Here is a 21,921-nt window from a genome sequence, read left to right on the forward strand (position 1 = left end):
GCTTGAGTTCGCTAGTACCAAGACCACGGCGAAGGTTACGCACGAAGTCACGTTCGACCGGGCCAGCGACGATGGCTCCGACGTGGCTCAGAGCTAAGCGTGTGTACTGATCGGAATTCACTTATTGCCAACGTAAGCCTGGGCTTTCTGAAGACTCGGCCGAGGCGTCGGCGGATGAAGACTCGATGGATATCCTAGAAGCGACATACCTGTCTGTAGCTACTGCGTTGGCGACGGAAGAGGGTGCAGACGACGGGGGCCCCTAGCCCTCGTCGGAGCACATGCCCAATGAGATCAATTTAGAGGACTACGCTCACGAGCTGGCGTTCCTTCCCGACCTAACTGAGACCTCGGTGACGGACCTCGACTACTCAGCACCGAATGTGCGTCTCCCAGGGGTGAGTGTGGAACGCCAGGGCCGAGTTGTAGAAGTGCTCAAGAAGCACAAGAAGCTCATGATCTCAAGTGGAAATGCTTGCTTTCGCCTGCTTTGGGGTGGTGCGCGATATCGATGTAATCGAGCACTCGCCTATCAAACAGAGAGCCCGGCGAGTGTCCCTTCGGCACTTACGAAAGCTGTACGAGCTGCTGCGAGGTTTGCTCAAGGCAGGATTGATAGCGTTTTCGAACATCCCGTGGGCCTTGCCAATCGTGCTTGTGTTGAAAAAGAACGGCGAGGACATCCGGCTGTGCATTGATTACAAGATGGTGAACGCCATCACCGCAATCGTGGAGTATGCAATGCCTCTGGTCGACGTTTTCTCACCGATCTCGAGAAGTATCTGTGGTACTGCTCGTTGGATGCTGCAAGTTGATTCTGGGCGATTATAATGACAACGAGGGCTCGCCAAATCTCGGCCTTCGTGTGTGCCCTCGGTCATTTTGAGTGGCTCAGGATGCCTTTTGGACTAAAGAACGCACCGATGATTTACCAACGCATGCTCGATAATGCACTGTGGGGGTTTGTACAACCGAAAGGTGTATGGAAACACTACGCAGAGTTGATGCGGTGTGCGGAGGAGAGTGACCGAGACCTTGGTCGAACCCTCGGGCGGTCTCTGGCTGAACCGTCGGACGATCTCTCACCTGATCCAGTCCAAGCGCCGAAGTTTAAAGCAAGCTGTTACAGTACTCGGGCCGAGGCCTCGGTCGCGGAACTCATTAATAACCCGGTCGCGGACATGTTCGCAACTGGAGAACCCGACGAGTCCTCGCTAGTTCCGGTGTTAGAGCGCCGATCTTTCGTGGACGATATTCGCTTCGGGGGTGAGTCATTTGACGACTGCCTCAAGACTTTGGACCGATTGCTCGCCCGCTTCGAAGCGTGCCGTATTAGTGTGAGTTTCACTAATAGCATCTTTGTGCAGCCCAAGGTTGATCTTTTGTCGCATGAAGTGACGCGAGAACGCACTAGAGCTGATCTGAAAAAGCTAAAAGCAGCAGCCGAGCTTTCGTTTCCTCGGTCGAAAAAGGGCGTGCAAACATTCCTCGGTGCGCTAAATTACTACATCCGGTTCATCCAAGACTTTGTGGTCTATGGAGCAGCGCTATATCAGCTGAAGGACGAAGATTTCATGGACGGGGGTGACCTCAGTATTGCCAATAGAAGCTTTGCTGCGTTGCAACGAAAGGTCGGTGAGGCACGGATCCTCCGACACTTCGACCGTGACCGAGCAGTCCACGTAACACTCTTTGCAAATGAGTGGGCGCTCAGTACAACGCTGATGCAAGAACACGGTGGAAAAATGCACCTGGTACGATTCTACGGTCGAGTCCTCAAGGACGAAGAGGTGAATTATCACCCGGCCGAAAAGGAGGTCCTGGCCCTGCTCCAAATATTGAAGGTGTGTTACACCCAACTCGCAGGTTGGACCATCCACGTCTACACGCGATTTTCAACGCTCAACTGGGTCCACAATTCGAAGACTCTGTTTGGACGAGCAACCCAATTTGCGGTATTACTGTCGCCGTGGCACCTGGTGGTACAGCGAGTCAAAGAGAAGGACTGCGTTTTTGCGCAACTGCTACAGTCGACTATCACTAGTTTCGTCGACCTCGAAGACTCGCTGGCCCCAGTGACCCCACCGACACGTGGCTCCCCGAGTGTTCGGATGGACCCCCAGTTGCTATATTCCAAACTGCCCCGTGTACACCGAGGCTTTGTACTCTCGTTCGATGGATCCGCCAAAACTGAAAAACACGGTGGCTATGGTAGTTGGGCATGGATTTTATGGAGACTCCCGGAATGGAATATAGTGATCGCTGCGAGTGCTTATCTCGAGACCACGACGGTAAATCTCGCTGAGTACACCGGCATGAATAACGGTGTCTCGGCAGCCCTCGAACACGAGACCGAGGACTTAGTTATCGTCGGAGACTCGAGACTCGCAATCCAGCAATCCCTAGGGGTGATCGCTTGTCGTAAGGAGTCGCTAATGGCACAACTGAACAAGCACAAAGAATTCACGGTGAGACTTCGCTCAGTGAGATACTTGCATGCAATACGTGAATTCAATGCCGCCGCTGATTCGCTGGCAAGCGAAATATTGGAAAAGAGAGTCTCGGTGGTAGTGGACAGTGATGAAAGGAAGCAAGAATTGATGGAGTTGAATCGAATCCTAGAAGTTATCTACGAAGGCTCGGCTGACGCTTCGGAAAACTCGGCGGAAGAGACTACACGTTCTGTCAACTCAGTTCAAGTACTGATACCGCACGACCAAAATCGTAGCCGAACTTTTTTCGATTTTTTACGGGAATCACGATATGTAGCCGCGTTGACCAGACACCAAGCAAAAGAGCGGCGAAAACATGTCCGCTTTGCGAAGGAAGTCTCGGTGATCGATCCAGGCCGCGAAGAACACGCGTCAGGCCCAACTGGGGCCAACACCGAGGGTTTAAACGACGAACAGGCCCAACCGAGGCTTGATGCAACAGCGGTGCACGAACCGAGTGCTGACGACATTGATCCCACGGTGGTGCAGGAAGAGCGCCGCCCAAGATGAAGAATTACGCTGGTCGAACCTAAAGACGGTGCTGAAAGGAGAAGAGGCAAAGCTGAGTTACAAAGCCGCTCGCGAAGCCTGGAAAATGGCCGACAAGTTTGCACTGAGTGAAGATGGATTGCTTTATTTCCTTGGAGTGAACCGTCGGTGGGGAAAGGAACGGACCGACGAGACTACATTTAGGATGGTGGTGCCAACAACAATGGTCCAGGAGGTCCTACAGAGCTGCCATGACTCACTGGAGGGCGGACATCAAGGTATCATCCGCACCTACCACCGAGTTAAGGCGGACTATTACTGGATCGGCCTGTTCGCGATGTGGAGCGGCATGTGCGCTCGTGCCCGGACTGTAGCTCAAGTAAAAGCGTCCCACAATTTCGTGGGTACTCGCCAGGCCGAGCGCCCGATGCAAATTGTATCGATGGACTTCGTTATACCTCTACCGAGGACTCGGTGAGGGAACGCCGCACTGTTGCTATTTCAGTGCGCATTCACGGGTTTTGTCATGGGTAAAGCCATGGCCGACACTTCAACCCTCTGTGTGGCACAAGCGTTCGAGGAATACGTCTACCGAAGGTTCGGTGCGCCGTCGTTGATACGTCACGACCGTGACCCTCGCTTCATGAGTGAGGTCTTCCAAGCATTCACCGAGATGATGCAATCGAGGTCTCGGGCTACACTAAGCTATCGGCCACAAGCAATGGCCAGCAGGAACGCTCGGTTAAGACCGTAATGCAGTCTGTGCGGGTGTATGCGGAGGACCCGCTCCAGCAAGATTGCGATGAGGTTGTGGAAAAGCTCATCTTCGCTATCAAAAATTCGCATGATGCTACAAGGAAGGACACCCCATTTTATCTCGTGCATGGTTGGGACGCTCGGTCGAGCCTTCGAGCGATGTCGTCTTATCTTAAGCGAGGGCTTAGCCGGCAGTCCAACGCTCTAGCGTGGCGACGTGAAGTCAACCACCAACAAGAGATTGCCCTGGCTATGTCTAAAGAGTATCAGGCGACCGAGAAGGCTCGACGTGCTGAGAAGCACAACGCCACGCTGAGTGGACTGGAAAGGGCAGCCATACCTGGGTCAGTACAGGACGACGTTTCCGACGGTGAGCGAGGAGTCGGCGGAACCGATGAAACCGACGAAGAGTCGGTGGCGAACTCTCTGTTCAAACCTGGAGATCGAGTATGGTTATACATGGAACGCGTGAAACCTGGGCTGACAAAGAAACTTGCACATCGCTGGCATGGACCTTTCCGTGTCAAGAAAAAGGTCGGCGAGTATGCATATGAGTTGGAGCTGCCTGATCGAAGTGGATACCGGTTCTATCCGGTGGTACATGTGTCGCGATTAAAAGCTGTGGGCGAATTCGGCGATCGACCGGGAACTCGGCTGACCCCAGAAGTCACCGAGGGATCGAGACGAGGAGCGACAGCTGGGAGCCAGACCAGCTCGCTGGCGAGTACGAGGTGGAGGCGATCTTAGACGATCGAGTTCCACTCTCGAACAGCACCGAGCGCTCGGTCAGAGAGTTTCTGGTGAAGTGGACCGGTTACGACGAGCCCTCGTGGGAGCCAGCCGCCAACTTGCCTTGCGGCGGCCTGCTGTACGACTACTTGCGCGAGAAACGCCGCGACCGACGGTTGCAAATGGTACCAGCCGCCGACGAGGACTAGCTGCAACCTGTCGCGAATGATGAACTGTCGGTGGGGTGATGCAGCCCACCCAAGCAGACGAAAATGACTACTGCACCAAAATGATTGTATATTTGCATGTAATTTGGAACGAGCTTACGAGTGGAGATTACGATTGGAGAAAGGTGATGAGATACGCAAAGATGATGAAAAGACGATAAGCGAAAACATGAGAGCTAGCTACCCTTACGCTACGACAACTCGGTGACTCTGAGTTAACTACGGCTGCGAACGTGGAAGCGGAAACGAGGGCTCGAGGGCTCAGTGGCCCGAGTTGGAGGCGACCGAGCGAAGATGTCTCCTCGGCGCGCCGCTTCGGAAGCGTCGCCCGAGTGAGTTATCCACCCGAGTGTTCAGGGCCGAGTGTTCAGGCCCGAGTGTTCAGGCCCGAGCGTTCAGGCCTGAGCGTTCGGTCCCGAGAGCTCGGCACTTTGGGGCCGGGTCGACAACGGCTTGGTCGTCATCGAAGCGGAGGCAACCTGAGCAAGGACTCCGAGAAGCGCCTCTTCGGCGCGCCTTCTCGACATGTCACTTCTGAAGCGTCGCCCCGACTTGGGCGCTCCCGAGCGCTCAGGCCCGAGCATTCAGCACTTGGGACCGAGTCTCTGACGGCTCGGTCGCCATCGAAGTCTCGTCCCTTGAGTGCTCGGCCGACGACTCTGCGAAACGTCGGGCGCCCCGCTGTTGGAGGCGGAGGCGAGGGTTGATACCGCCGCGGTTTCGACCGACCGAGAAGGCGCCGGTTGACTAAGGCACACCGGTAGACGAAGGCGCGGTGTGCGTATGCGGGTCATACTGCAGCAGATGAAGATACCGAAGATGTTAGCGAGGAAAATAGGAGAAGCCGCAGCACTTCGCATAGCTTACCGTGAGCTCACGGTCGACGTCTTCTCGCGGGACGACACACTTGTTAGGCTGAAGGCTCGGCGGGCGCGACATGCTGGCGATAGGAGAAGCGCACCACGACGCTCACCACTTGGACAGGCTCGTGTCGAGGTGGGGACCGTGGTAGTGTTGGGTTTTGATTGTGAAGCGAGAGCGCCACGCCCACGTCTAACGGCATCGAGGCTTTGAGAGAAGGCCCAGGTCTCCTATTGGCTACTCACATTTACCGCGCCAGAGTGACAGGATACTAGTTAGTGACTGTGAGGCTCGGCGGGTCCTACTAAATACCCGCCGAGCTCTCCAGGTAGTCATAGTGGATACCCTTTTGCCTCTTATTAGGAATCCGGACTTAAGACGAAGGCTCGTCCGGTTGTAGGAGCAGACTGAAAGCTCGGTCTATATTAGATATGTGTATAGACAGTAGGGATTAGTTATAGTCGAGGCCTCACCGCCTCTAACTATTAAATCAGAGCAGAATATTCCCCCCTAGCCATCAGGGTCAAGTCCGTCTACGGTAAGTCTAGCTAGCTTAGCTGTAGGGTCTGGATACGCTCGGCCGACGCGGGTATGTCTGCCGGTGAGCTTGAGGTACATTGACAGAATGTTCGCCCTGGTAAGGCCAAGAGTGGATAGTGGCCGAGTGTTGGGAGGTAGAGAGTCCTCCCCTTACGTTTGTACGTTGACCTGGGTGCGTGGCGTGCCCCCCCCCCCAGTGTATTTGACTTTTTGGCCGAGGTTTCACCTCGGCGCCCCTGTCAAAGGCCTTGACCGGCCCGGTACCCTTCCTTTCTGAGGGACCACAGTGGGTTTAGCGCGAAAGCGTTTATATTTACGCACCCCAGCCGTTGCACGTGGCTGGCGGTGCCTGTGTGTGTGCTCTACCTACCTGACCGATACTTCAACACAACGCATATTTCCAGCCCGGTGTATGGGATCGGACCTGGTCTTCAGGTTTAATCCCAGCAATCTTCGCCGACCTTTCGAGGGAAGCGTGTGTTGTTGGTAGGACTCGTCCCATTTGTCGAGGCCGAGGTACGGGGACTCGTAAAATCGTGAATTCTTACACGACAGAACGTTGGATACACTATCAAAGAAAAGCTCTTTCGTGGGTCGTTGTGCGATGAGGCTCTACATGACGTTGAGCATTTGGACTTCGAGCCTGTATTTCACAAGGTGTATGCGAAGAGGCTTGACCCCTATCGGGGACAAGCGAACTTAGACGTGAGTAGTGATGGTTTGGCTAACATTCACAGTGTGGTGGCCGGACTTGTGGAGGCAGCTAATACCCAGTGGGAAGTGAATGAAGGTACATGGCATGCAATGAAATCGCTACCAGGAGGTATAACGCAGGCACCGCATCAGGAATTTCCGACTTTTGAGATCACGCGGGCATTTTTACGCCATAGAGTTGTGCAAGGGTCGGTGATCGTGGCGTTAATGGATAATACAGCCATACATGTTTATCCGGGTTGCTTTGGAGGTCCAGTGGAAAAGGGTGGAAGAGTTACGTTGTTACTAAGCCGAGGCGATCTTCTTTTGTTCAGTGGAGATCTCGTTCAGGCAGGAGCCAAGTACGAAGAGGAGAATATCCGTCTTCACTGCTACGTACCGGTGATAGGTATTCCGCAAAAGCCAAATGCAACGTTGGTTGTTCTGTTTAAAACCTACGGCTGCAAGAATTGCATGCACATGTTTTATTCTCGCCGCGACCTTAGAGAACACAAGTCTGCGTGCACTACCCGAGGGACATTTCCCTGCCCTTACTGCGACAGCAGCTACAACATTCGAAACTCCCTCACAAAGCACATTGGCCGTGAGCATCGCAATGAGCATCAGCCCCCGATCCCGCGCACGTGATGCAGAGGAGGGCGAAGAGGACGACAGCGAGGACGGAGAGGATCCCAACGACGACGAGGACGATGACGATGAAGAGGACGATGACGACGAGGAAGATGGTGACGACGAGGAAGATGGTGACGACGAGGAAGACAGCGATCTGAGTGAGATCGACGAAAACTCGGCGGAGGAGAGCATGGAAGAAGAGAGAGACGAAGTGACGAACGGCGCAAGCGGCAGTGAAATGAGCGAGGAAAGCGAAGACGAGATGGACGACGAGTTCGATTTGTAGAGTTGAGCTTCGGGTAAACAACAGCATTTAGCAGATAATTTCAATTAATTTGGTGAACTGGACTAGCGAAGGACTAATGCATTTAGGTGACTGGCATAAAATTAGTGACCGGCAAAAAGTGGGGGATCGGCATAGAATAAATAGGTGACTGGCATAAATTGGTGACCGGCATAAAAAAAGTGACAGACAGAAAGTAGGTGACCGGCAGAAAGTAGGTGACCGGCGGAAAAAAAAGTGAACAGCGATACTAATAATTACATTACCTATACAAAGTAGGTGCCCGGAGAGAAGGTGAACACGGTTGCAGCGATGAGACCACACAAACATTACAAACTCGATACACGAACGGATGACATGAATTAGGAAAGGGTACTAGCTTTGGCGTCGGTGCTGCTTCATATCCTGTTTCACTCCACCCAGACGGCAAACAGGCCTATGTATCCGTGCAAAGTATATACTGCACATCCAACGCGCGTGAAGCGAGCAGTGGACGCCCTCGACTCGGATCTGTAAGCGTTAGTGCTTTCGCGTCCGTAGCGTGATCTGGTTGTATTTGCTTCTACTTTTTTGCTGATGATGTGGGTTTAGCCTTTCTAACTTCTTCGTTGAAGAGCTTTTCCGACTTATCCTCGACACCAGGGCGCGAAAGTCGCTTCGCTTTTCGGCCGACAATGATATGGCAGCACGTCTTGAACTTGGTGTAAAATTTACACCCACAGACGCACTTCTCAACATCTACAATCCACCCATCTTCAGGCATCGTGGCAGAGTGTGCATACCATAAAGACCACGTGAACACGTTGTTGTACAGACGCGCAGCACGACTGCGTTGCTCTCGAACAAAAAGCACGTGTCCTACACTGAGTTCGGCTTCATCTTGCTCCGTCGATTCAGCACCGGTATTAGACGGGCTGTCCAGTGCGAGGGAGAGATCCTCTAACTCTTGTACTTCGTTGTCATCGGCTTTAGGAAATTGCTTCACACGACACAAAGTCGGGTTGTCGGCAGCATAGGCAACAATACGCCCGGTAGTAATCACTGATGCTGCAGCTTTCTTCGCTGCAGTCGTAGGTGCGTGGATTTTGGTATCCGCAGTGGGTGTATGAATGTTGCGTCCTGAATGACTATCATGGTGACCGAGAGAAGTCGTTGCATGAAATATCTGCGTCGTCCGGTATACTTCTTGTAAATAGCGTTGAATGTCTCACAGGGATTATTCGTAGTTGCATAGCCAACGGGCGTATGAAAAACTTGCCACCGCCAATAACGACTGTCGAGTCATTGTTCCTTAAAAATACTTTGTAAATTTCGTAAGCTCCGGGATATCTTTCCATTCTCCTAAAATTCCATCCTTCAACGCGTAGTACGTGTTCATGCTCTCTGCGTAATGTATTTTCACAATTCCATCGATAACAGCTCTCCGATGTTTTAGCTGCATGTGTTTGGTGCGTTTGCGGACGTTGTAGAGTACGTGAAAGAATCACATCAAGTAAGTAGCAGATTCAAAGGGCGACACCTGTTGAAATCCGTTAAGTTGGGCATCTTCAGCATCCCCCATTACCGCGTCGATGTGAAGGATAGATGACGGCCGTATTTGTTTCACCATGCGAACAAATGCACTTAAACACATGGCATATTTTTTAGCTGTGCGGCGGCTAACAATGAATATTGCAGCTAGCTGATACGACCTGGGAGAATCTGACAAGCCGCACGTGATCAGCGGATACCCCAAATCACTCAACTTGAACGTAGCGTCCGCATCAAACAGCGTGAATCGACCCGACGACGCGTACTCAATACAAGCATTCACCAGAGCTAGACTGGTTACTCCGACAACGAAAGAGTCGTCGTCAGTACCCTTGCCAACGAACACATGTCCGTCATCTTCTCGATTTCCAAAACAAAAGGCTCTGTTCAGATTTCCGGTCGGGTCAAATGCGTTTGCACGAACTAGTTTGCGTACGACTTGAACGGAATTCTTCGTGCCTCGTAAGCGCCGTAAATATTTAGCGCAGATTGATACTTGGCGCAGTGTAGGGTAGCCTCTCGTCGGCTCCACAATGTCTACTGATCGCCTCGTGCTGCTTAGGATGAGCTGCGGGGGAATGGCACACACGCTCTCGGAGAAGGCGAATCTCCTCTTGTTGAAGAGCCACTACCTGGCTCGAGGTTTCAGAGCGCTGCGGCAACGCCTCCGGCTCGTAGCCATGGTCGTGTGAGGTCACCGCCTGCCCTCCGTGACCGGAATGGGCAGGTGCACTTCCACATGGAGCGGTTCCTCCAGGAGCGGCGTCTATATGGCAAGCGCCAACTTCTCGTGAAGTGGATGGGTTACCCAAAGTCCGAAAACTCGTGGGATCCTGTTGAACAACTCCAGGCTGACTGCCCGATGGCTGTTGCGATCTGGGACGAGAAGCAGCGGACGCTTCGTAAGTAGTCCTTGGCTTCTTGGCCGACGTACGGGGCACGGTAGCAGACAGAGTCGCACCGCGCCCACGATCTTCACGAGCTTTGGCTTTTGCCTGCTGCTTGAGCTCTTCCATTATTGGGTAGAGCTTACGTTTGCTCACGAGGTGATCGAACTCGACGCGGAGGTCGCGCTGGTCCAGTATAGCGGACAGCAAGCGGTCTTCACGGAGTTCTTTATACTCCTGGTCGGAATACCCTTTGCGAGATACGTATCTCCAGAAGAGGTCTTCCACCTCAATTCAGTGCATAGCCTCAGAAGTTTTGACCCACGGATAACCCCAAACTGGATGGAGTCCACCCTTGTCCTCCGCCTTCTTACGAAGGTTGGTGAACTCCTTCAAGTGGTGCTAAGGGCACACACCGAGCGGCTTCAATATAGCTGACAAAGAACGGCTCTGTCTCAACCAGAGCGCGCTCATAGGTGCCCCTCGAGGTGTAGCCGCTGACAAGGCCACGAGGAGGCGTGAGCTTCTCCAGGCGCCCTCCTCAGCAGCGGCGGCCTTGGCAGCTTGGGCGCGCGCTAGGCCTACCGCCAGGGTCAGGTTCTTGACCGGCGGAGCTGCCATGGGCTCCGTGCCCGTCTTGCCGCTCGGCATCTCCTCAGCCTGGGTGCCTGGGTCAGCCGGGGCGTTGGGCGCGTCGCCATTCGCCTGCATCTCGTCGTTGGCGGCTTGCGCGCTGCCTTCGGAGGAGTTCTCCTCTTGTGACCTCTCGCCGGAGTACACGACTTTCGTGCAGCTGATGAGGCGAGGCCGATGAAACGTTGATCGCCCAGGGGTGTTTTGTATAGCGTAGCCCAGGAAAATACTGGGAGTCAACAGAAGAAGAATAAAATCCAGAGTGCCGCAAAGCAAACCCTGAATTTCACCCTCCTGTCGTGTAGGAACACGCGCTAAATTATATATTGGCACACTTTCCCCACCAACAACACCCACCAAGTCACCGAAGACTCAATGGGCTTGTTAGGGTTAGAACCTGAAGGCCCAGGAACTTTCCCTTGCACCGGGTTGGTGTTTCCTCTGTGCACCGAGCTTCCGCTAGTCGACCGACGGAAGACTCAGCGTCACTAGCCACGAGCAAAGGCTAGCACGCTCTCACACACAAAATATACCTCGCAGGCCCTCAGAAGGAAGGGTCCCGGCCTGTTACGGCGTGATACGAGGGTGCCGGAGCTATACTCCGGCGGGAAGAAATAAATGGAGTGCGCTCTCGCTCGTCCAGTTCCTGGTGACGATTCGCCGCTACCAATACACCGGCCACTACTCTCTTGGCCCTGCCAGGGATGAACACACGCTACACTAGTAGATGTGCCCACCGACAGTCATAATCCTACCTACCAGGTTTACCTTGAGCTGCAGGTCGTTCACTGCAGGCACCGGTGTCGCCCTTGCGTGGTTGGGAGGAAAAGCTGTTCTGTTATTGTTGCCCGAAGGCTTATCTTGTCTTCTCTTCAGTTTCCTATCGATCAATACAAATATCAAGTATAAACGCGTCCGTTTTTGGACCGCCAGCTGTAACTCACGACTCTTCGGCGCTTTCTCTGCGACGTGGCGGCGTTACCGACGACTCAAACGGCCGCTGAAACGCCACCGACGACTCGGGACAGGCGCCAACGACTCATAGGTTCGGATCTTGCCAGTAGGTTCGCCCCGCACTTAACGAGCTGCAACCGCCCGCTCTTGACTTGGGACCGTCGACGAGTCATCGTCACCGGCCTATTTAGGCCAATCAGCGATCAGGGAGTTTGGTCCAATGACTGGCGATGGGTTATGACTTGCCAGTTAACGCCGGCGCCTCGAGTCTTCTTCGCCCCTTGTCTCGGCTTTGGGTTTTGGCTTCGGCTTCATTTCCCAATACCACAACTGCCCCCACCGCGACTCGAGGTGCGTGCTGGTGAGCGTCGGGGTGCTCCTGCGCCATGGTCGCTGCCTAATCCGCCGTGTACTCGGCGCTCAGGGCTCTCGGTGTGTCTCGGTCTTCGCTCCAGGTAAGCCGTCTTCTTCTTGTTCTCTTGCCGTCTTCACTCCTAACCCGGATCTTGGTGTCTTGGTCAGTCATCGCCTGGTCGAGAAAGCGCGCTTGGTGCTGGCAGTCCGCCTGCTGCTCCTGCTCCCTCGCAGTCGGCGGTGTCTGAGGATGAGAGCGCTGCTGAGTCGACGGCCAGTTCGGCCACGGTGAGTTTCCTGCCGTCTTCTCGCTTTCTGTTAGCTTCACGTGAGATGCTGATGCTTGGCGGCTTTGTGCGTCTGCTTCCCAGGTTGTCCTGTCATCTCCGGGGCTGAGTTCACTCGCTGGCGGCGATACGCCGAGCCAAGCTTCGCTGGACGCTTCCGCTGAGTCGTCCGCGTCTCTGGCCACCTCTCCGGCTGCTCCTTCGGTACGTCTCGTTGACTGGCACCTTGATCTTGAGCTGCTCTCGCTTACCTTCACGGTTACTGCCTTCGTTTCTTGTCATTCAAGATATTTCCCTGGTTGATGTGCCTGTTGGTAGTGCTGCCGGCGACTCAGTTGCGATCCAGTCGTCGGAGCTAGCTGCTCGGTGCTCTACTTCGAGCGCTGAGGCCAGTCGTTCCACCACCGACGCCTCGCTGATCACGGTGTCCCGTGAGGCCGTTGAGCAAATCGTCATGGAAGCCAGTGCTGAGGCGTCGGAGCGCGTGATCGTGGTGTTGGGTCCTCGGCTGGATCTCATCGGTCGTCTCAATGTCACTCTGCACCAGGGTCCCAACATTCGTGGGGACCGCCACGTGGGCTCTCGCTTGGCCGCTGCTCGCTCGCTGGAAGACGTGGTGGCGGCGGCTCAGCCCAACTTGGGAGTCCACGATGACATCAATCTGGATTTGGCCGTGATGCGAGGCCAGTTGCACTCTGCTGAAGCTGCGCGTGCTGCCGCCGAAAACTCGGCGATGAAGGTGTCGTTCAAGCACGAGAACACCATGGTGTTCCTCAAGCAAGCGCGCGCGGAACTCGAGCACTCCAAGAAAGACGTCAAGCGTTTGCGGGTCCTGGAGGCTCACTACCTCCAGGAGATGGAGGGTCTTCGTGGAGCCGTGGATGCGCACACCGAGACGGCCGCCCGCTTGGAGAACCGCGTTAGCGTTGCTGACGACGAGTGCAAGCGTATGGCTCTCCAGCTCGCTCGCGAGCAGACGGTGTTCAAGGCTGCCGTGGCGTCGTCGACTGCACAGAGCAAGCGTCTTCACGATCTTCAGGCTCGCTTGGATGCCGGCAATGACTCGTCGTCGACTCGCCTCCAGCGCCGAAATGAAGACCTTCAAGAGCAGGTGAAGCGGCTCACGCGCGCCAACAGGACTCTTCGGGCGCATGTCAAGTTTGACGACATGGATCCAGACGTCCTCGTGCTGATCTCTGAAGGTTCGTACTGGTCGTTGTGTTGCTGGATGTGATGGCTTGTGTTCTGATTCTGGCGATGACTCATGCCTTACGGGTTTGTCGACTGGCGAGTTGAACTGGGACCTGCTGGACATTAGCCACGAGACTCGGCGGGTCCTCAAGGACATGCTGGCCAATGCGGATCCGTCTCGAACCGAGGATGCCATTGCCGTTGACTTGCCTCACGCTGCTTTCCTGGAATCGGACTCTCATGTTGAGTTGTCGTCGGAGGAGCGGTCGGCTGAGGCGAACAAGACAACGCCTGGAACTCGTGCTGCCGACGTCGAAGCAGACCGGGCTTCACGCGCCGCGCAAGTTGGTTGCTCACGCAAGCGTTCCTCGCAAAGGGAAGCCGGTTCTCATCATGTTCGTGGTCGGTCAAGCTCTGTTTCTCGTTCGGTGTCGCAAAAGCGTCTTCGTTCGTCGTCAATCCGTCGCAGTCCGTCCGCCAGTCGCCCGGGCAAGAGACCTCGCCGCCCCGCCGAAGACTCAGCTTCCGCTGTCCGTGGCTCTCGTACGTATTCTCCCCGTCGAGGTGGTAGCCGTGAGTCTTCGGTGACAGCTCCTGGTGATTCTCGGGCTCCTTCTCAAGATGGTGAGCGCTTGGAATTGGAGGTGGAGGTTGTTGTCGAGTCTTCCGGAAGTGTTCCTCCGGCCGCAGAGTCTCCGCCCGCGTTGGCAGAGCAAGCCCCGAGTGCTTCCGGGGCTTCGTCGTCCAAGGGCAGGTCGAGGCGGAAACCCAAGGGGCGATGGGCTCGTTCTCAGCGATCTACTGGTCCGCCCGCTCGTGCCGCCTTCTCCGGGGCCGCTGCCAAGTCTTCGTCGGACAGCTCACCCGTTGTTCCTTCCCGCAAGCCATCTCGTGTGTGCTGGAGTCATCGGATGAAGATGCTGTTTCGTCGAGCACTATTTCTCCTCCTTCCGAGCAAGTTCACGTTGATTCTGGCGCTTCTCTCGAGTGGTTTCCGGACACTGGTTCGGAGGCGGAGAATTTGGTCGTTGGATCAGTGATTGAGTTATCGGTGGGCGTCCCTCAATCCTCTTCTCTCTTGGAGCTCCCAGGCTCCGAGTCGTCGGGAGCTATCTCAGGTGCTGGTGTGGAGCCTAAGAAAACACTCACACGAGTCACCGTCGACAACCCCGTCGTTCTTCCGTTCCACGCCAGTCTGCGTCTTTCGGAAGCAGTCGAGTCGTCGCCACTTCGTCGTCCACCCCTGGGTCAGATTCCGGCACCCGACGTCATCCGGTGGTACCGTCGCCGGCGCGGGGTCAGTTACCCCTCGTCCGATTTTCCAAGCAAGTGGCCAAGTGGGCTGTGCCGTACATCGAGCCGCCTTTTACGCGTCCTGGGGCTCTTAAGTGCTGGACCCAGATGCTGAATGCTCGGTTGCCTGCACCGGTGCCCCGGGATCTCCGAATTATTTCCAGTCCTGAAGGCATCGCGGCATTCGCGGACTACAAAAACCCTGATCATCCGTGGCAGAAGCTTCGTCGGCGACTCCCGTCTCAAGCGTGTCTTTTTGACACTTCAGAGTTTGATCCCGACTCCAAGGTATCCCAGCGGGCTTCGCCGATGACTCGAGTGATGGGGTACTGGAGCAACTTTCGCGGGAGCGGTGACTCGGACAACGACGACCTTGGTTTCTCGCTTTGGGAACGTGATCACTGGATCCGTCCGAAGGCAGTGGAGCCTACGTTCTCCGCAGTTGCCGCTGACTTGGACATGATGGACTGGACTGCCGCGCGGAAGACTCGGACGCGGAAGGACTTGGATACTTTGAAGGCTGCTTGGTCGAGGTACGTGGTCGAGCGCAACAAACGTAGCGACCGTCTCCGCGCCAAGGTGGCCCCGTACATCTGGAAGTGGGGCAGCAGCCAGCATCCTGGCTTCTCGGAGGTGAAGCCCGAGTTCATGCTCGAGCCGACCATGCCCGGGTATTCTCTGGAGTACTTGCCTTGGGAGCCCAAGACTGTGTCGACTGGTTGAGCAAGGTCGCGGCCCTGGATGCTGCGGAGCCTTGGCGGAACGGCTGGATCGATGTGCCGGAGCAGCACCCCTACAACACTACGTTCGTCCCGTGCAACCCGTCGGCTCCGCTCTTCGTCCCGGCTGGTTCTTCGCGCGCCGATGTTGGTCGTCGAGTTGTTCCAAGTTCGTCGCTGCAGCCGGGTGAATTGAGCTCAGAATGGGTGGCCGAGTTTGGTGATGCTCGCGTTCCTGCTGCGTCTGAGTCTTCGCCGACTGCTGCGTCTGTTCCGGGAGGACCAGCTCTGGATGCTGCTGGTGGCTCCGATGACTCGAGCTTGCTTGGTGTCTTGGCTCGGGCAGCTGTTGCCTCCGATCCTGATTGAGTTGAAGTCGGGTTCAAGTGAGTCGTCGGCAGCGTCTTCTATCCATTTGGTTTTCGTTTCCAATTCCGCTTCTGAGTTGCCGTTGAGTTTAGCTGTCCGTCTTGGTAGCGTTTAATTTTCAAATGCAAAAAGGTAGTACTGCAGTAGCTGTTTTCGTCTGTGGTCTTGGGCTGCGTTGCCCCAAGTACAGGTCTTCATGGCGGTGACTCATAGCCATCTAGTCTTCGTCGGCGACTTGAACCATCCGCAGGCGCTGTTCACTTCGTTTTCGCCGTAGGTAATCATAGAGGAGCCCTCCACAAGAAAGGTTAGCGGCTGGCTCCCACGTTGGTTCATCGTAGCCGACCCATTTGACTCTAAACTCGCGCACTGCTCTTTCAGTTCCCGTGGACAACGGCACACGGTCGTCGAGGATGTCTTCAACTTCATATTCTCCTGCCACGTGATCTGGCTCCCAACTATCTTCAGGGAGCAGTTCTTCGTCAAAGTCTAGTCGCGTGTCGTCGACGAGTCCGGGCGCGAGGCGAGTCTTCGGTCGATCTCCAAACTCATCAACCAGCTTTAGTCGGGAGATATGGACGACTGGGTAAAATCGGTATCCACTGCGGTCCTGCAACTCGAGTTCGAAGGCATAGTCTTCGATCTTCTTTTTTTTCCGGAAGGGTCCATGCCACTGGTGTGCCAGTTTCTTGGTAAGGCCGGGCTTGACTCTCTCCATGTACAACCAGACCCTGCTGCCGACATCGATCGGGACCGGCAGCATTGATTTTAGGCCTGCAATCGGCTCAATTCCGCCGGTCTTCGGTGGACCCACCCTGTCCCGAGAGACATGTCCCCCCTGTCCCACAAACGGTTGGTGTGGGGCACCCGCCGACGTCTCGCGAGTCGTCCGTGGCAAATGCGTACTTGGTTTGGGCGACAGGTGATTTGGTACGGGGGTGTCTTGTCCCGTAGACGGTTGGTCTTGTGCCGCCGCCGCCGACTCGTGATCCCGAGTCTTCGCCAGTATTGTCTTCTCTTTCCTACTGAGTTTGGCGTTGTGTTCCCGGCTCTGCGAGTCTTCTCGGTGGCCTGGTATTCCTTGGCCATTTCCATAGCAATCTGCTGTTGTCTGTTGACTTCGCGGCGCTACGCCAGTGCGTCTGACTGCTTTGGCGTGCCGTGTCGGAGCGAGGATGACATGGCTTTCAGCGTTGACTGGGCATCCCACCCGTGCACCAAGTAGAATGGTGTTTCCTTCCGAATCGTGTCTTGTGAGTTGTTGATGGCGAAGACTAAGCGCTCCACGATCTCGTCCCAGTCTTGTTGGAGCGGGTCTCCGGTGTATACCTTGACGGATTGCATTACAGTTTTGACTGACCGATCTTGCTGTCCGTTGGCTTGCGGCCAGTAACTCAGCGTTGCTCGGGACCTTGACTGCATCATTTCTGCAAACGCTTGGAACACTTCGCTCATGAACCGTGGGTCGCGGTCATGGCGGATAAGTGATGGCGCACCGAATCGTCGGTATATGCATTCTTCGAATGATTGTGCCACCTTGAGTGCGCTCGTATCCGCCATGGCTTTCGCAATGATGAAACCCGTAAAGGAACATTGGAAGAGTAGCAGGGCTGTGTTGCCCCTCCGAGTCTTCGGCAGTGGTATCACAAAATCCATAGACACTAACTGTAAAGGCCGTTCCGCCAGCACGTTGCCAGGAGAGTATCCCTTCAGTTGGAGGCGGCTCTTGCTGGTGCTGCAATCGGGGCACGATCTCACGTGCTTCTCCACGTCGGTGTAGAGTCCCAACCAGTAGTAATCTCGCTTGACTCGTTGGTAGGTTCTCACCACACCCTGATGGCCGCCTTCCAGCGAGTCATGGCAATTCTGGAGCACTTCTTGAATCATCGTGGTGGGTACCACCAGACGCAACGAGATCTCCTCTTGCGACTCAGCGTCACGCCGACGACTCGTTCCCATGTAGTGTAGCAAATTGTCCTCCGACAACACGAACTTATCTGCGATTTTCCATGCATCTCTGGCGGCTCGGTATCCAAGTTTCTCCACATCTCCGCGTAACAGGGTCTTCAGGTTAGCCCATCGCAATTCTTCGTCCTGAGCGGCAGCTATTCGTCGTCGTCTTTCTTCTTGGACTTCCACAGGATCAATGTCTTGTCGTTAGGAGCTGCTGGTGGAGCTTGGGTCGTTTCTGGGGGTTGAATTTCAGGAGGTATCCGGTTAGGTCGAGTCTTCGGCAGTGGCTTCGGCTTATCGTGTGTGAATCGGACATGTTTTTTCTTGCTCTTGGTCTGCGCCCGAGTCATCGCCAGTAGCATTCCAGGTTTTGGACGTACGAAATCAGCAAATGTCTTGCGTTTCACGGTCGAGACGCCGCTCAGAGTTTGAATAGAGCCTCCTGGAACCAGGTTTTGTGCTTCTGATCCTTGCGGCGGCGACTCGTAGATCACTTCTTGTATCCGATTGAGTCCGGCCAACTCTGCTTTCCGGGTTTCACTCAGAATGACCTTGGAAACTTTTGACTCCAAGGCTTCTGTTGCCAACGAGTCCGCGGCAGCATTGTATTCGCGTACCACGTGCAGGTATTTGACTGACCGCAACCGTGCTGTGATCTCCTTGTGATGATTCAGCTGTGCCATCGGTGATTCCTTCCGGCAAGCTATCACCCCTAAGGATTGCTGGATCGCGAGTCTCGAGTCTCCCACTACCACTAAGTCTTCGGCGCCGTGTTCGATCGTGGCGAGAACGCCGTTGTTCATGCCGGTGTACTCGGCGATATTGACCGTGGTTTTCTCGAGGTAAGCGTTCGCTGCAATAACTATTTTCCACTCCGGAAGGCTCCAAACGATCCATGAACAACTGCCGTAACCACCGTACTTCTCAGTCTTCGCTGACACATCGAACGAGACCACGAAGCCTGTGTGAGTCGTCGGTAGGCGTGCATAAAGCACATTTGGGTCCATGCGAGTCGGCGGTGAGCCTTTAGTCGGCGGGGCAACCAGTTCCAATGAGTAATCGAGATCCACGAAGTTGGTCACCGTCGACTGGAGCAACTGGGTGAAGGCACAGTCCTTCTCCTTGACTCGTTGGACGATCAGGTGCCACAGGGAGAGCAATACCGCGAATTGTACAGCTCTCCCAAAGAGTGACTTCGACTTGGTAATCCACTCCAAGGTGGAGAAGCGAGTGTAAACTCGTATTGTCCGTCCCGCCAACTGAGTGTAGCAAGTCTTCAGCAGTAGCAACAGTGCTAGCACCTCTTTCTCCGCCGCATGATAGTTCATCTCGGCCTCCTTCAATACGCGTCCGCAGAAGCGAACAGGGTGCAACTTGTCATCATGCAGCTGTAGCAGCGTGGAGCTTAATGCCCACTCGTTTGCGAACAGTATGATGTGCACGTCCTTGGTGCGGACGAAGTGGCGGAGTATCGGCGCTGCCGCAACCTTGTCTTGGAGAGCTTGGAAACTCCGGCGGGCAACTGTAAGGTCACCCTCCGGCGCGAAATCGTCTTCCTTCAGCTGGTACAGCGCCGCGCCGTAGACAGCGAAGTCTTGGATGAAGCGGTTGTAATAATTCAGCGCACCTAGGAAGTCTTCGCCACCAAAACAGATATCGTCCACGAAGGATCGCCGGTCGAACACAGGTACCAGCGACGACTCGTCGGCTTCGTTGGTCGTAAACATATCGGCTTCGGGGCTGTTAATGAGTCGAGTAATGGGTTCAGCTGTCTTCGAGTCATCGCGGGCAGCTGCAAACTTGGTTCGAGTCGTCGCTGTAGTGCCTGGTAGGCGAGGCGACGACTCGAGTCGTCGGCAGTGTTCTGCCGAGTCTTCGGCGGCCTTCATTTTTGCTGCAAAGGCGTTCCAGCCGCCCTTCGGTTGCACAAATCCCCACAATGCGTTGTCTATCATCCGTTGGTAGATCATCGGCGCGTTCTTGAGGCCGAAAGGCATTCGTAGCCACTCGAAGTGCCCCAGAGGACACACAAATGCCGAAATCTTGCGCGCACGTAGAGTCATCAGGATGGCCCAGAATCCGCTGGCCGCGTCGAGCGAGCAGAACCAAAGATAAGTCTCCAAGTCTGTGAGCAAGTCGTCGACGAGCGGCATGACGTACTCCAGGATTGCCGTTACCGCGTTGACCATCTTGTAGTCGATGCAGAGGCGGATGTCTTGGCCATTCTTCTTGAGGACAATGACGATTAGCGAGGCCCACGGGCTGTCCGAGAACGCGATGAGCCCTGCCTTGAGCAGTCCTTTGCGGAGTTCGTACAATTTCTTGAGATGCTTGAATGGGATCCGTCGGGCCCGCTGTTTGATCGGCGCATGTCCCTGCACATCTATGTCGCAGACAACGCCATATGCCGGCGGTGGGCGTGCATTCCCGCTTGCAATCATGATACTTTCATGGCGTCGGAGTACTTCGATCAGGCTCCTTTGTTGGTCTGCCGACAACTCGGGATTCTTGACGTTCGCCGCCGAGTAGTCGAGTGTAGTCGGCTCCGGCTCCGATAAATCGGGGAGGAACGCTAATTCATGCGCGTAGTCCTCCAGTTCGATGTCCGCTGCCGGGTGTTCCGCCGTCTCGTCGCTACTGTCGACGGTACCTTCCGTGGCCAGTACACGCATTACTGCTATGAACGTCTGGTCGAGTGTCGTTGAGATGTCTCCGGCTTCTCGGCTGGGTGCAGTCTGAGTCATCGGTGGATGCCTCTTCGGACTGCACTCTAGTCCTTGGTCTTCGTCGCGGCGCACCGTCGACTCAGCAGTCTCCAGTCCTGATCCAGCTGCTTCTGGGGTCATGGCTTCATCGTCAGTCGTCGTCACCCCCGTCGAGTCGCCGGCAGTAGCGTCGAGCCGTCGGTGATGTTCTTCCGCTATCCATTCTGAGTCACCCGTCGCCGACGAGTCGTCGGCACTGTCACGTTCACTGTTGACGGGTGGTTTGTCGGCCGAGTCTTCGTCAGGTCGCTGCAAGATACCTTTGGGTGTCGGGTAACGCACTTGTTCCACCGCTGGAGGCTGCTTGGCCAACCATTGTTGGTAGAGTTCAGCTTCCCACTTGAGTAGTGTCTTGTCTCGTGCGGCAGCGTGTGCGAGTACCTGCCACTCCTTGTATTTTGCGGAATCTAGCCACACGTAGCCTTCAGTCTTCGGCAGCGACCCAATCGGAACCCAGACTATCACCGGGAAGTGTACCGGACAACTCGTCAGCCTATCCGTGGCGTTGGTAAGTCGAATCCTGACCGGACGTCCCTTGTAGAACCTGGTGACAGTCGGGATGCACGTCTCAGTTCGGCGGATCCACGGCACGTGAGTCGTCGGCTCGGGTTGTCGCCGCTGTAGTTTGAACTCGTCCCATTCATGGCCCAGTATTTGCATTGGTTCCGTCGGACCGTACGCGACGTGGCTTCCTTCGGCCTCGTCCATCATGTTTTGAGTCTTGATCAGCGGGATCATTACCTCGTCGGGGAGCTTGGCCGTTGCGTTTAGGAGGTCCAGTCAGATACCGACCGGGATCATAAAATCGGTGCCAAGCACCACTTCTACCCCGGCGCAGTGATCCATTATCCAGACTTCAAAAACATAAACGCGTTCCCATCCAAGGGTGACTTTCACCTTCGCTCGGCGAGTCGTCATCATCTTGCCCTTGGTGATCCCTTGTACATCCATGCAACGTCCATGCCCCACTACTTCGCGGAGTTTCAGTCGCTTGGCAAGTTTCTCCGAGATGACACTGACGTTTGCCCCGGTGTCCAGCAATATCCTCGTGCGCGAGTCGTTCACGGCTCCGTTCACCAGTGTCCGCATCCTTACGCGCTTGTCAAATTTCTGCGTCGACCACCATCTCATCCGTTCTCCAGCTAAGAGTCGCACTTCTGGAACGAGTCGTCGGTGCGAGTCTTCTTGTATTGCGCTTGTCAGCCAGTCTTTTCGGCGGTATCTCCCACCTCTTCGTTATCGACTTCTTCACACCATACACCTCCACCGAGGCAATCGCCTCT

The 21,921-nt window shown here is 55.2% G+C and overlaps 2 protein-coding genes across 2 annotated transcripts; one reads left to right on the forward strand and one right to left on the reverse strand.

Annotated features, from left to right (window-relative positions):
- Positions 1–7,403: 7,403 nt before the first annotated feature.
- IUM83_03874 (uncharacterized protein) lies at positions 7,404–7,706 on the forward strand (the record flags this gene model as incomplete). The annotated part of the gene is made up of 1 exon (XM_067927907.1): positions 7,404–7,706. One exon carries the CDS (start codon positions 7,404–7,406, stop codon positions 7,704–7,706), a length of 303 nt encoding a protein of 100 aa, XP_067793651.1.
- A 10,319-nt stretch (positions 7,707–18,025) lies between these two features.
- On the reverse strand, positions 18,026–21,376 carry IUM83_03875 (reverse transcriptase; the record flags this gene model as incomplete). The annotated part of the gene is made up of 1 exon (XM_067927908.1): positions 18,026–21,376. The coding sequence occupies one exon, from the start codon at positions 21,374–21,376 to the stop codon at positions 18,026–18,028; it is 3,351 nt and encodes a 1,116-aa protein (XP_067793652.1).
- Positions 21,377–21,921: the final 545 nt, after the last annotated feature.

This window comes from Phytophthora cinnamomi (assembly GCF_018691715.1).
Source record: "Phytophthora cinnamomi strain GKB4 chromosome Unknown Contig27, whole genome shotgun sequence".
NCBI classification, from domain to species: domain Eukaryota; phylum Oomycota; class Peronosporomycetes; order Peronosporales; family Peronosporaceae; genus Phytophthora; species Phytophthora cinnamomi.